This window comes from Tachysurus fulvidraco, chromosome 14 (genome assembly GCF_022655615.1).
Source record: "Tachysurus fulvidraco isolate hzauxx_2018 chromosome 14, HZAU_PFXX_2.0, whole genome shotgun sequence".
NCBI classification, from domain to species: domain Eukaryota; kingdom Metazoa; phylum Chordata; class Actinopteri; order Siluriformes; family Bagridae; genus Tachysurus; species Tachysurus fulvidraco.
This window is the reverse complement of record NC_062531.1, coordinates 18,840,580-18,854,926: the sequence shown is the minus strand read 5'-3', so window position 1 is coordinate 18,854,926 and position 14,347 is coordinate 18,840,580. Positions and strand designations below refer to the sequence as shown.

The 14,347-nt window shown below is 38.1% G+C and overlaps 1 protein-coding gene across 36 annotated transcripts in view; it reads left to right on the top strand.

Moving 5' to 3' along the window:
• Window positions 1-14,347, top strand: part of cacna1db (calcium channel, voltage-dependent, L type, alpha 1D subunit, b) — a 116,954-nt gene that overhangs the window by 62,691 nt on the left and 39,916 nt on the right. For 27 of the 36 annotated variants that reach the window (XM_047800048.1, XM_047800067.1, XM_047800050.1 and 24 more), the window contains 8 exons: window positions 1,483-1,622; window positions 3,265-3,404; window positions 4,579-4,731; window positions 4,906-5,102; window positions 8,340-8,443; window positions 8,745-8,914; window positions 12,538-12,615; window positions 13,069-13,156. In XM_047800048.1, the coding sequence (XP_047656004.1) occupies window positions 1,483-1,622; window positions 3,265-3,404; window positions 4,579-4,731; window positions 4,906-5,102; window positions 8,340-8,443; window positions 8,745-8,914; window positions 12,538-12,615; window positions 13,069-13,156 (1,070 nt within the window). The remainder of the gene's footprint in view (window positions 1-1,482; window positions 1,623-3,264; window positions 3,405-4,578; window positions 4,732-4,905; window positions 5,103-8,339; window positions 8,444-8,744; window positions 8,915-12,537; window positions 12,616-13,068; window positions 13,157-14,347) is intronic. The other 9 variants (XM_047800056.1, XM_047800055.1, XM_047800077.1 and 6 more) reach the window with 1 other exon arrangement.

Here is a 14,347-nt window from a genome sequence, read left to right as displayed (position 1 = left end):
TTTAGTTTACTGTATGGAACAGAAACATTCATTTCAGCTGTTATAGGTTTATACTGTTATATACGCTTTGTTCAGGTTTGTGTGCCGTTTGTATGTTTTTCCTAAGCTAAAGTTAATAATGTAAGGATTCATTAGAAACATGTTATGGACTTCTTTTTACCAGAGGCCTGTTTTGTTGTGATTATGTTCAGCATTAAATGTCTTTGTGGGGGAAACGGTGGCTTAGTGGTTAGCACGTTCGCCTCACACCTCCAGGGTACTCCGGTTTCCTCCCCTGGTCCAAAGACATGTATGGTAGGTTGATTGTGTGAGTGAATGAGAGTGTGTGTGTGCCCTGTGATGGGTTGGCACTCCGTCCAGGGTGTATTCTGCCTTGATGCCAGATGACGCCTGAGATAGACACAGGCTGAATGAATTAAATGTCTTTGTCCTGTCGCACTGTAATGTTGGTAGTTAATGGCTCATATGAAAGTAGACACTCAAATATATTCGTAGATACGTCGGTTTGTTTATTTTTACTCAAAGTAACTGGTGATATCAATCCCAATTCTGCTCTCTGAGATATCTCAAATATAGTACAAGACATTCCAGTACAAGAAACTTGTCTCCGTTAGCTTGTATATTACACGTTTACTCCGCTGTACGCAGTAAAGAATACGGCCAGAATATGGACAGTCATCATTTATTCATTCATTCATTCATTGGTGGGGTAATAATAATGCAACTGTTGGTGAGGTAAAGTCTCAAGTCTCATCCCTTCCAACCTTAGCAACGCCCCTGGTTATGCTATTCAAATTTTCATGCTATAGTCATGTTTTGTTTCGTTATGTTTTATGTAACTTATGTAAGTCTTCATTTATGTCGACGCTATCGTAGATATTCAAGTTTGATCCCCACCGTCGGCGGCGTCCGCCACATGTTACAGTAAGATTAGGGAAATCTAAAGGGAAAATCAACTCACACTGAAATGTGTCCAGACTCATTTTATATCAGACTCTCAGCCATAACATCATTCATTTCAGTTTATTCTGATTGAAGATATTTGGGTAAGACCTATTTTAGTACCGACAGTGTACCTCTTAAATGGGTTAAATAGAGATAAATGTGTATTTGTTGGTGAGGTGAAGCGTGTGTATTCTCTAAGGAGATACGTTTATGTAACGTATGAAAGGAGTCTCCAGTTCCAGCACTTCAGATCAGTAAGAAGAGGATTTGTCTTGTGCATGTTCCATAAATGTATGAAAATTTGTAATCTTACTTGAGGACGTGCTGCAGGAAATGAATCAATAACTAGTAGTAACATCTTCATGCCAGTGTGAATTCTTATCCTTTAATTTTATTCCTTCCATATGACATATATAATAGAGATATAACATAGTTAATATAACATACAAAATCACTTCTAATGCATAACTGACCTGTGTAGGTTAATACTTTGTGGGTGTAACACAAATCCTCTCTTTGGTGTTTCTCTCTTCACAGGAGACAGTAGAATATGCCTTCCTGATCATTTTTACTATCGAGACCTTTCTGAAGATCATAGCCTACGGACTGGTAATGCACCAGAACTCCTATGTTAGGAACGGATGGAACATGCTGGATTTCATTATAGTCATAGTGGGGTAAGTCAGTCGTGTATATCAAACCTGATCATTAGTATTCTTCTAGAAAGCCTCATTAAAACCTGTTACCTTAAAATCAGAGGTGAAAATATGTGAATGCTAAGAAAATAATCTGCTCGGTGTTGCTCAAAGCCTGGTTTTGGTTTCTAGGCAAAAAAAAAAAGATAATGTAGTCATAGTGTGTGGCCTATGTAGCACATTGTGTTTGCCTCCTCGACAAAAATCACTCTAAGCTTTAGTGTTTTTTTTTTTTGCCTGAGATATTGTGTTCTCTCCTCCTCTACAAGAGGCTGGTTAGCATCAGCATTTTCTCTTGATATTTTACATACAACACTCAGATGCATCTGAATCTGAAAAGCATCCGTCATCCGCGCACTTAATTAAGATGTTAATATATTAATAAAGCCGATCGCACCTCGGCTGATGTGTGTGGCAGGGAAGCATGTGTGATATAAGGCGTAGAGCTGCGTCACAACACGCATACTTTTGTTTTGCTTAAGTCATCAAGTATTTTTTTCTTTTTTTAAATGTTGGTCCTTTTACACTAGTCATACAGTAGTTTATTTGTAAATGATGAAATGTGCTCATTCCAGGTACCCAGGATACAGGTTTTTACACCTTTGAGTGATAATAATAACCTAATAATAAATCCACTTCCTGATTGCACAAACTGCAATCTTTTACTTACTGCCTGTAAAAGCTGCGAGCAAGTAGATTTTCTGATCCACGATTGTTCCTGTAGGTTCTTCATACTGGGGAGATCTAGTTTCTAAATACAGAACTTAATTAAACCAGCATAATGCTGCTATCCTCTCTGGTGAAGCCACTAACATCAGGTTGTCATAGTGACGCCTCCCACCTCGCGATTTAAGGCTGTTTTCTCTCTCATGCAAGCTAAGAATATCTTATCAGGTGTCATTTGCCTGAGCTACTTCAGCCCAAAACTTCTACTGATACAGTTAATACTCTTTTAGATGTTCTTTAACAAGTATTCAATTTTTAGTTTGTTTTTTTTTTGTTTAATTTTTAGAATTTTTATATATTTATGTTATTTTACATTAAACTGTTTTTTTTTTAAATAATTACTAGGGAAATTAATTCCTTAATTTTTGTAATTCAATGTTTTATTTATTAAAAATATATAATAAACAAACAAACAAACAAACAAATAAATAAATAAAGTGTAAGTGTGTGTGTGTGTGTGTGTGTGTGTGTGTGTGTGTGTATGTGTGTGTGTGTATCTCTTTTAAATGTATTTTTAAATCTATAATAATCTGGGATATTATCCAACACATTTTGGTGTAATAAAATAATACAATAAAAGGTGAATAAAATTCTGCAGTGTAAAAAACAAACAAAAATCGCACACATTTAAAACCATCTGTTGGGTGGGAAGATGTTCAGGATGTTCAGGATTTTAAGCAGGTGTGTGTAGCTGCAGAATCCCACGTTGGAGCCGGTTTGAAATATTGAAATAGTAGAAGCGTACAAGATCGCTGGTGATCAGTAGACTTGGATTAGACTGGAAGTTCAAACTTGGCGTACATTCCTTGATGCTATCTACAGAGGAGCTACATTACCGACCTTTAAAAATTAATAGGATCTGTACTGTATATGTGTGTGTGTATGTGTGTGTGTGCAGGCTGTTCAGTGTGGTTCTGGAGCTGATTACCAAAGAGGGAGATTCAGGTCAGTCCGGAGGGAAGCCGGGAGGTTTCGATGTCAAAGCTTTGCGAGCTTTCCGTGTGCTCCGACCGCTCCGGCTCGTCTCAGGAGTGCCCAGTGAGTAAAACAGAAAATCCTAAATGGTCACAGTTAAAGTAGAGTTTATTTAGATAAACTGTGTTAGGATATTATATACAAATCACATCATTAGTTAAATCAAGTCGATCTGTGTATGAATAAAGTATCACATGACATTGATGTAAACAAACGTGTTTCTGGAAGACACCAGAGTTAGATCATGTAGCTATAAAAAAAAAAAACATGTCCGTGACAAAGTTCTGCAAAAGTGTCATTAGTTGGTTACTGAAACATCCCAAAGAACAACATTAAATCTATCCTAAGGGGCACTGGTCAGAGAATGAAAGGGCAACAAGAAGTGTAACTTCATGCATTATGCAAACACCACCATGCTTCACTGTAGAGAACACCTTTTAGTACTAATATTGACACAAAAGCAGTATTTATGTTTGCCTACCTTGAATTATGCCAAAAATGTATACAGTAGAGCAGCAGTCTTTAGGTTAGAAATAAGCCTTTCTAAAGATTCATCACACTCTGCACAAAGTTCTGCAGAAGTATCATGGTTTGGTTATTAAAACCTCCCACAGAGCATTATTAAGTCTAGCATTAGGGAGCATTGTTCAGTGAAAGAAAAGGTAGTGTAACTCTCAGCATGATGCTAACACCACCATGCTTGGAACTTCATACCTCAAGCATGAGATAAAGGCATTGTTTGTATTTGTGAATTATAAAACAAGAAAAATACTTACAAAAAAAAGAAATACTTCTCCAGACTTGTGCACTAGTAAAGATTCATCACACTCTGTCTGTACCAGGGTTGTGTTGGGCGTTTTCAGCACTGCATAATAGCACTGTATAATTTAGGGATTTTTCTGCTTTTAATAATGAGAATCATCTTAAAACCATCCACCATTTCAAATGCGCTGAGTAAAAATAGCCATATTAAGCATTTTTATTCCAACAGACTATTGGTGCTGTCCGTATTTCTTAAGAAGAAATCTTAATAATAAGAAGAAATAAGGATTTCAGAGTAAGGCTTAAGTAAAAAGGAAGAAGGAAGGATTTCAGAAGGAAACCCAACATACTGAAAGTCATTTTTAGAAATATACTGTATGTTTGAAGTAGCCATTGCTCCAAATGATTAACCTGGGCCTTTTCCCCACTGAAGACCTCGCTGATATATTACTGCCATGTTGTGGTGTGCTTGCAGGTTTACAGGTTGTGCTGAATTCTATTATTAAAGCCATGGTTCCTTTACTGCACATTGCTCTGCTCGTGCTCTTTGTCATCATCATCTACGCCATCATTGGCCTGGAGCTCTTCATCGGGAAGATGCATGCCACATGTTACATGAACGGCACACGTGAGTGTCCCTACGGGGGGGCGTCTGTACGTCCTTCTGTATAGAATATTCCTTCTTGTTTTCTGTCGTCTTTCTCATTCTCTGTGATCATATATATTGCTTGTTAAAACTAATATCTTCTCCTTCTGATTCTCTTTCTGTCTCTGTCTTTCTGATTTTCTTCCTGTCCTGCAGGTACATTAGCAGAGGAAGACTCTAGCCCCTGCACTCTGTCAGGTCACGGACGCCACTGTACCGTTAACGGCAGCACCTGTAAAGACGGCTGGCAGGGGCCCAACAACGGCATCACCAACTTTGACAACTTCCTGTTCGCAATGCTGACTGTGTTCCAGTGCATCACCATGGAGGGCTGGACGGAAGTGCTGTACTGGGTAAATAAATGCAGCTCACCACACAACCAACATACAGCTCACACCTGGGAGTGACGTTAAGTAGTCTCCTAGGTAGTCTAAGCAGTCCTGAGGGTTTTCCAAGTTAACTCCGGCTCATTCTAAACCCTACCTTGTCTTGTTTCACCTTTCACACTGATCACACTTTATCCTGGCTATTCCTGGCTTTAATCCTGGCTATTCCTAATCTGACGTTTCTTGCCGTACGTTATTAAATGCTGTTCAATATCTCACATTTTAACACCACCAACAATGTGTGGTGTGTTCGGGGTGTGTGTAAATTTCAGATCAGTATATTAACCCAGGTTTAACTACCTTACTGCAGATAAACCGTCACCGTCAGTATTAATGTCGTCGGTAGTTAAAGATATAGCAGAAATGTAGATTAGTGTCGAGGCATGAATGGTAATGTGATCGGATTTTTTTTTATTTTATTTTTTTTTAGTAAATTATTTATTGACGCATTTAGAGAGCATTAAGTTATGGAGGATGCGAATGCTGAGCCCTGTGCAAGGGAAGCACGCACCTTTTAAAGAAGTGTGAATATCATTTCTGATTTATTATAGAATTTTTCAAGCACTAGAACATGACAGGCCTTCATTATGTTGCTTTAGATTTCTTTTCCTCTTTTATGACATTCAGTACTTTCTTCAGAACGTTGTTGGACCTTGTGCAAGGCTCTGTACTGTGTGTCTCTATACACCGTATTTATGAATAAGCCATTTGTCAAATCTGTAATATAAATGAAAATCTTGGAAAAAGTTGGAAAACTGTTCCTTTTTCAATATCGTGAATCTGACTCTAGCCTGTGAATGCTTTCCCTTTACCTCACTATTTTAACACCTACCTTAATTATTGTGTGTTATGGAAATTGAGACATGTGCACATGACAAGTAAATAAGGGATTAGTGGTGGGAGATTGCATCCACAGAGCTGAAGCTGATTCATGATAAGCGCACACAGCACTGCTTGTTTTGATGTCATATACAGTAACAGTTTAATGAATCGAATCCAGATTTCATCTTACTGTATGTCACTCTATGAGCCAAAATCTGCACTCGTTTCTATACAGTTTGGCAAAAAACAACTTGTACAGACACTTTTCTGACAAAGCCAGTGTTAAATTTTGCAGCAGTTTTTGCTACAGTAGCTCTTCTGTAGGATCTGTAGGATACGAGCTGTTTTGGAGATGGTCCATGTGGTACAGTCCCTGGACAAACTCACTCAAACCTTTGCCTTATTTTCCTGCTTGGAACACGACGACTTTACGGACTGACCGTTCACATGCTGCCAGTCTTTTATATCCCGGCCTTTTACATGTGCCACCGTAAAGAGATAATCAATGTTATACACTTCGCTTATCGCTGGTTTTAATTATATGGCTTATTGGTGTAAATTATTAGCCCCCTTGCGTACTTTCCCTTGAGACTTTAAGTAGGATCAACGAATATTTTTCATCAAAGTTACTTTGATGTTCCTGTCAGTATTTTCAACTCCCTGCAATGTTACCTCACACCCTGGTTGGGGAAAAGAAGAGAAGATGGCACGAGGCATGACATGATTACAGTCAATCGTTACATCGATACGAGCAATAAAGCACGACATTAACTTTCTAACAGATTGTGATTTTCTTATTACGGTATAAATTAATATGTGTATACTCTTAAGTTCTCCTTTGGTAGCACTTCAGACTAAATATATCAGGGGCACCGTCATGCTGTTATAAAATATTCCATAACTGCATGGGGGTTTGTACCTTATAGTAGATGTTACAAAGGTACAAAAGAGCTTTAAATCACCTGACGTATCATCCTATAATTTTTCCCCCTGCAAGAATAGGCACCAGCGTTACCTTGGACAGCAACTGTCACTTTCACTGTGCTTGTTCTGCTCTCTCCCTCTCCCTCTCTCGCTCTATTCCTCTCTTGTCCTTTCTCTCCCCCTCCTTCCCAACTATGCATCTGTTACCATGGCAAATTCTCCAAATGCAAATGAGGCTACGGAAGCGTGCGCGACTCTGACATATGCCTTCCGAAGAAAGAGCTCCGGTCACTGGAGGGTATGGCGAAGAAAACATGTGGACTGAGAGCGGAGGAGAAAAAGTTGGAACTGGCAAACTAGCTGAATGTCCCTGTCTATTACTCTGACCTTTCTCCTTCACGTCACTTTTTTGTTCCTCAATAGACAGCAGGCTCTAACTTCTAGATTTGCAGAGATACAGAAGAAAGTGGGCATGGATATGTGTATGCATGACGTATTAACCATCTGACTGTATACCTAAAGACAAGTCCGGATTAATAAGAGAGTTCAGACTGCTGTAAACGTTTAGTGTGTTTAAGTTTGTTCTGTTCATAAAGACCACTGTTTATAGTTCTTTTTTTTTTTATCTCCGTAGAACCGTCAAGAATTGTCGTTTAGCAACAAACCCAGAGGTCTAATTTTTGTGACCTAAGACACTGCTCTGTTTATAGAACATTCATAAGCCTGAACAAGCAATCAGTTTATTGAACTTGCTCTTACACACTACATCGAACACACTACAGTATCGAATATCGAACTAACTACAGCAGACTGGTAAAAGAGACACCAACGAAGAGACCTGCGTACAGTGAAGACTCTCAGTCAAGACAAGAAGTAGAGGGAGGTCATGAACCCTTCACAATGATGTCTGGTCATGGTATCAGTGAGGAGAGTTTAAAAAACGCTGTATCTTTCAATAACCTGACAGAGAAATCCACGATCATTACATCCACATGCTCCTTATTACAGATGTGTTACAGCTGTCTCACATGCTCCTTATTACAGATGTGTTACAGCTGTCTCACATGCTCCTTATTACAGATGTGTTACAGCTGTCTCACATGCTTCTTATTACAGATGTGTCAGACAAACACTATTACACACATTTAAAGATACGTAGGCAGTTGCATTCACGATTTGTAGTTTTTTAGTATTGGTAAATAGTATGTCAAGGAACGTGACGTGACACGCTAAACAACAACGTCACTGATACTTGATAACGTCATTGATAGGAGATTAAACTGAAGCCACTAATTTGTTTTAATAATAATAATGAACTGCAGTTTATCAAGTTTTCACCATTCAGCAGACCCTAAACTCCTCTCTGTTTCTGTGTGTGTGTGTGTGTGTGTGTGTGTGTGTGTGTGTGTGTGTGTGTGTGTGTGTGTGTGTGTGTGTTTGTATTTCTCTCTGTTACAGATGAACGATGCCATGGGTTATGAGCTGCCATGGGTGTACTTCGTCAGTCTGGTCATCTTTGGTTCCTTCTTTGTCCTCAATCTCGTTTTGGGTGTTCTTAGTGGGTGAGGAACCATTTAGTAATTTTGAAGCTTTTAACTTTGTGTGTGTGTGTGTGCGTGTGCTCCTGCTCACAACAGATGTAGAGTGGTTATATAAGTTATGTATCTGCATGATTTTACACGTTTAGCTGCTGCCACTCGATCGACCGATTGGACAATTACAGGAACTCGGTGTCTCTGTTCCTAATAAATTGGCTGTATGGTGTATATGTTTTTCTATACAAAATGTTGCAATGTTTGTTTTAAAGTTTGGTAATGAAACCAACAATTTCTATATTCTGTGTTTGTATGTGTGGGAACGCAGAGAGTTCTCTAAGGAGCGTGAGAAAGCTAAGGCACGTGGAGATTTCCAGAAGTTGCGGGAGAAGCAGCAGCTGGAGGAGGATCTGAAAGGCTATCTGGACTGGATCACTCAGGCTGAGGATATTGACCCGGAAAATGACGAGGAAGGAGACCAAGAGGGAAAACGCAACCGTGAGTCCGCACACATACACGCATACACTATGTGTGGTACACATCCTCCACACAATTTGCCAGAATTATTCAGTACTTGAAGAATATCAATCTTTCCCAAAGTTCTTTGGGACATTGCTTTCACACAGACCTAAAAGTAGCTGAAAAAGATAAAGAATGAGTTAGCACAGACAGTTATTCGAGATAAGTTACCACTCTGTCGATTTTCTTTCATCGCCAGCTAAAGATTAGCACCGCTAGTGCGCTAGCATTAATAACAATGCATACTGGAATTGAAGACCTTTTTTTTTTTTTTTTTTTTTGATGTTGTGATGAACCTGAATTCCTTCTCATGGCACAAAAAGGATAATTACATAGTACTGCCAGGATTTCTAGGATTTATAAAGTTTATATAATATAAAGAATATTGAGCTGATCATTTCTCAAAGAAATTATTCGCATGATGTTCGTGGCAGAAAAGGGTAAAGGTAAGGTACAAGGTAACAATGCACCAGGTAACACACAACCACCGAATATAATCATCCTGTAGCAGTGTCAGGCTTTATCTTTCTCTCTCTGTCTTAATCCTCTTTCTTTCCTGTCATTTCTCTCTCCTTTTTTTTTTACCCATCAATCTTCAGTCACTTTCATTCACCAAGTCATTCCAGTCCATCCTTCCAGTCGTGCCATTCATTTTTCATTCTGATCCTTTAAAGGAATTCTCTTGCAGTACTGGGGAAATCTACCTCCGATCGAATGTTTCCTCTCGCATTATTATGGACTGCTGTCAGGGTAGAGAGAGTAAAATTTCATTCCAGTCTTGTAGAGGAAAGCAGCGGTGTGACAGGATGAGAGAGAATAATCCCAATCCTCTTTATGTAAGCACAGTGCGATGCTATGTGCAAAAGCCCACGAGTCCGACATTACTCCTTTTGGCTCCTTCGTTCTTTTTGCCAAAGGTTTATACATTCATCTAAGCTAAAGATAACCATTTTCAGATTTCAGGTTATTGTATATTTTTTAGCTAGTTTATTAGCCACTTAGATTGTGGTGAAAACCGTCGATTAAAGTCAGATAAATTTCCACTTTATTTCACCTTTTCAGAGTTCCACTGGGTCAGATGTTTATATACAGCAATGTTTCTGTCTCTGGAACATAGCAGGAATTGTTGAAATAATTTCAGAAGTTTCTGATGGATCAATTGTCATAATTAGGAGTTAATGTGAGTTGTAAAGGGTCTTCATTTTTGACCTTTTTTTGTATTTGATACCATGCAAAATCCAAGCACATTAACCAAAACCTTTAAAAAAAATGCATTAATATAAAATAAATAAAACACAGATATCACAAAGTTTAGCACATTTTGGTCCGAAAGGTTCAACAGAACCTCAGCAACATTTGAAGTTGGAGAATCAGGTACCAAAGTATAGACACCGCTATTAAGGGAGTCCATTGCAAGATGGCTGTTTTTCAATTAAAAAGCCCTGATTCTGAGTTTACAGGCGATCACAAAGTTTTTTTCGAGAATGGTAGCCATGATAATCAGTACTATATTGAGAGGAAAAAGGCTGAGGCTTTTGAATAGAAGAAAACCATACTAACTACACATGTGTAGCGGCATCATCTTGTGGAGGTGTTTTTTTGTTTTGTTTTGTTCTTTGAAAAAGAGACTGGTGCACTTTAGAAAATAGATGGCATTATGAGCAAAGAGGATTATCTAGAACACAACATCAGTCAGAAAGTTAAAACAGAGCAGGACAACGATCAAGTGTACTTCAAAATGGCTTAAAGATGATAAAGTGCAAGTATATGAGTGGCCATCAAATAAAAAAGCTCTGACCTAAATCCCATAGAAATTTTTGTTGTCTGAACTAAAAAAAAAAAAGCATGAAAGAGCAAGGAAGCCGACCTGAGTTCACCAGGTGAAGTGAATGTTTTGCTTGAAGCTCGTAGAAGGCAACCACAAATGTTTGAGGGGATGTGGTGGGTTCGTGGTTAAGGTGTTAGAAGAAAGTTGAGAGCTTGAATCCCAGGTCCACCGAGTTACCACTGCCGGGCCCTAGAGCAAAGCCCTCAGTCGCTCAGTTGTATAAAATGTTAAAATAAAACGTAGCTCTGGGTTAGGACATTATCTGCCCAATGTCTTAAATGAAAAGGTGATGCCTCAAAGCATTAACAATGTGTAAACATTTAACTTAGTAAATGTTATTTACATCTGGGTTGCCACAGTGGATCATCCGATCCACACATTTTGATTTAGCACAGGATTTAAGTCGGAAGTCCTCCCTGAAGCAAAATCCTACCATTTTAACTGGGTATGCGACCGGCACAGAGAATTTACCAAATGCTGACTGGGTTTCTTCCCTACCGAAGCAAGGCCGAGGTGATAAAAACGCAAGATAAAAAGTGAAAAGTTTAAAAGATAAATCTGGCTCATAGCTATTATCTGGAGATAAATTATTACAGAATTAATAGATACTCTCATTGACTTATCAACAGTAATGTGTCGAGATCGAAGGTTTTTAGCCTACCTTATTTTGCGTAAACACGTGTACATTCTGTGCTATCTATTTAGGCAGCGGCGGATCAGTGCATGACTGGTGAAATATATTAGACTAAACCCAGGCGATTTGACACTTTTAAATAAGTCGAGGTCATTGTGCGGCCACTCCCTTTGCTGTTAAACTGTAGTGTTTATGGGTACCCTGTGAATAAACACATAAAAGATTAGTACATGTATTTTAAAATGTTTGCTGTACGGATATATATCAGGGTATAAAGCAATGTCCGTTTAACTCCAACTATTTGGCTCAGAACTATGAAATCTGATTAAGCCTGTTCTGTGTAGAAAAGAAAAAAGCGAGTACAATAACATACACAACACAACATAGTGTTTTCCTTTTTTTTCCAAAACCTTTTTCCAACCTCACACTCTATATACTAAAATATTCATAAAAGCACAGATGTAGATTTGTTATTTGGGAGGAAAGAGCAGAAGTGTGACTGAAATAGATCAGATGGACTGTCATTCCACCGACTACTACACTTAATCATACCAGACATTTACTGTAATGTATCCGTGTTGTCAAGACTGTAGTTCTGACCTGGCTTTCATACGTATTAATGGAATAAACAACGTGTATGTGTGCATGCTGCTTTCTCTCTCTCTTTCTCTCTCTCTCTCTCCTTCTCTCTCTCGGTCTCTATCTCTACTGGCCACGTGATTGCGCCAACGTTTGCTGTGTCCCTTTAAGCTTCACACTAGTAAATGTTATAACATGGCTCAGGAGCATTCTTGTATTGAATTTTAGTCGCTGCTCTTAACAGAGGCCTGTTTTGCTTTTGTCTGTCAATACTCTTTTCCCTCTCTCTCTCTCCTTCTCTCTCTCTCTCTCTCTCTCTCTCTCTCTCTCTCTCTCTCTCTCTCTCTCTCTCTCTCTCTCTCTCTGTTTCTCTCTCTCAAACACCCAAAGGATCCTTTTTTTTCTCCCCCAAATTTCTCCCCCCTTCTGCATTTCTCTTTCTGCTCTGAAGTGCTTGGTGTGTTTAACCAGTAGATGCTGATAGCGGCATTTCTTTCCGCTCTTCTGTCTCTGTGTCTCCCCCCACTGCCTGCATGCATGAACTGCGTGTAAACTGAAAAGGGGTGACGATGGCCGATCTCACCCAGGAGAAGAAGGCAGGGAAGTCTGGCTGGTTCAGTCAGTCCACAGAGACTCAGGGTAAATCCTGCCAACTGAGTTTGTTTGTGTGTGTATGTGACACAGCGAAACAGAGGTGGATTTGATTTAAAAAAAAAAAAAAAAAAGAGAGAGAAAAATAATTGTAATAATGAATGGAATTTCTTAGTGTAATTACTCAACATGGTCGGCATGAATAGTGTGTGCCATCTAGACCATATGCTACTCTCTGGCAGATTGCTGTTTGGTCTTTTCGTCTTAGCTTGGCAAGTTACAGCTCTGCAGATCGTCTTAGATTTCTGACAGGGCTCACGTTATAGTGCTTACAGTTGTCTCTGTTTACCTTATATGGATATTTATTACTGCTTAATATTTTGGATGGAAATGCTGGTCTTTGTGGTCTTTTTCTGTAATACTGAAGTATAAAGCTTGTATTGCAGTGTGATTTTGCGTGTGTGTGTATGTGTGTGTGGGTGTGTGTGTTCTTTTCTACAGCGAGTATGCCAACCAGTGAGGCCGAGTCTGTTAACACAGACAGTCCAAACGGAGATGACGACAAGATCTGCTGTTGTGGACCCGTCTGGTGAGAATTAACAACCTTTTAGAAACGGTTTTGATCAAAACGTGTCTTGCAGTTTGCTAAATTTGTGTCTTTTTTTAAACACTTATATAACACATATATATATATATATATATATATATATATATATATATATATATATATATATATATATATATATATATATATATACACTTTTCTTTGTTCACTCCAAACATGAAAATAGAGTATAATTTTTTTTTTCTTTTTTTCTTTTCCTTCTTCTTTCGGCTGCGTACTGTTCGTGGTCGCCACAGCGGATCACGTGGCCCACATATTAGATTTGGCACAGGTTTTAGGTCGGATGCCCTTCCTGACGCAACCCTCCCATTTTTATTCGGGTTTGGGACTGGCACTGAGAGTTAACTCTTCAGTTGCTGAGTTAGATATAATAATAATAATAATAATAATAATAATAATGACACTTTTACATTCATATTAATTCAATGCTCCTAAAAAGCTTTTATTTTATTTTAATCTATCTATCTATCTATCTATCTATCTATCTATCTATCTATCTATCTATCTATCTATCTATCTATCTATCTATCTATCTATCTATCTATCTATCTGTCTATCTATTTGTTTATCTACTTATTTATTTGTTTATTTATTTTTACCATAAATACCATACATACACACAATACACTTTTTAGGAAGCCTAAATTCATAAATTATCCTAAACTATCCTCATAAAGTTTTAATCCAGTGCTATAAATAATTCCCTAATTACTGATGTCCGTGTTGTAATACAAATGACATAATGCCATATGGTGTAGTACATCATTTCTGTAGCTAATAACGCCAGGAATGATTAAAGGAATACTGTCATTCTTATTAATAATTACAAAAACATAAATAACATTTAAAATGTCATCACTGAATGCATTAGGCATGTTTAAGAATATAATTAAGAAGCACTTAATTTCAGGTTAATTACAGAAATGGCAAGAACACACACATGCACACATATTTAGCACCTTTTTAACTAGGTGCTATATATGCAGTTATCCAGTCAGCCAATTATGCTGCATATCTTGTAAATGTTTTTTACCAATAAAAGAAAAACAAATACTATCTATAAACCTAAGACAATTTATACAAGTGTTTTTGTGTCTGTATTGGGATCGAAAATACTGACTGGTATTGTCTTCAAGTAATGTTACATTACAAATC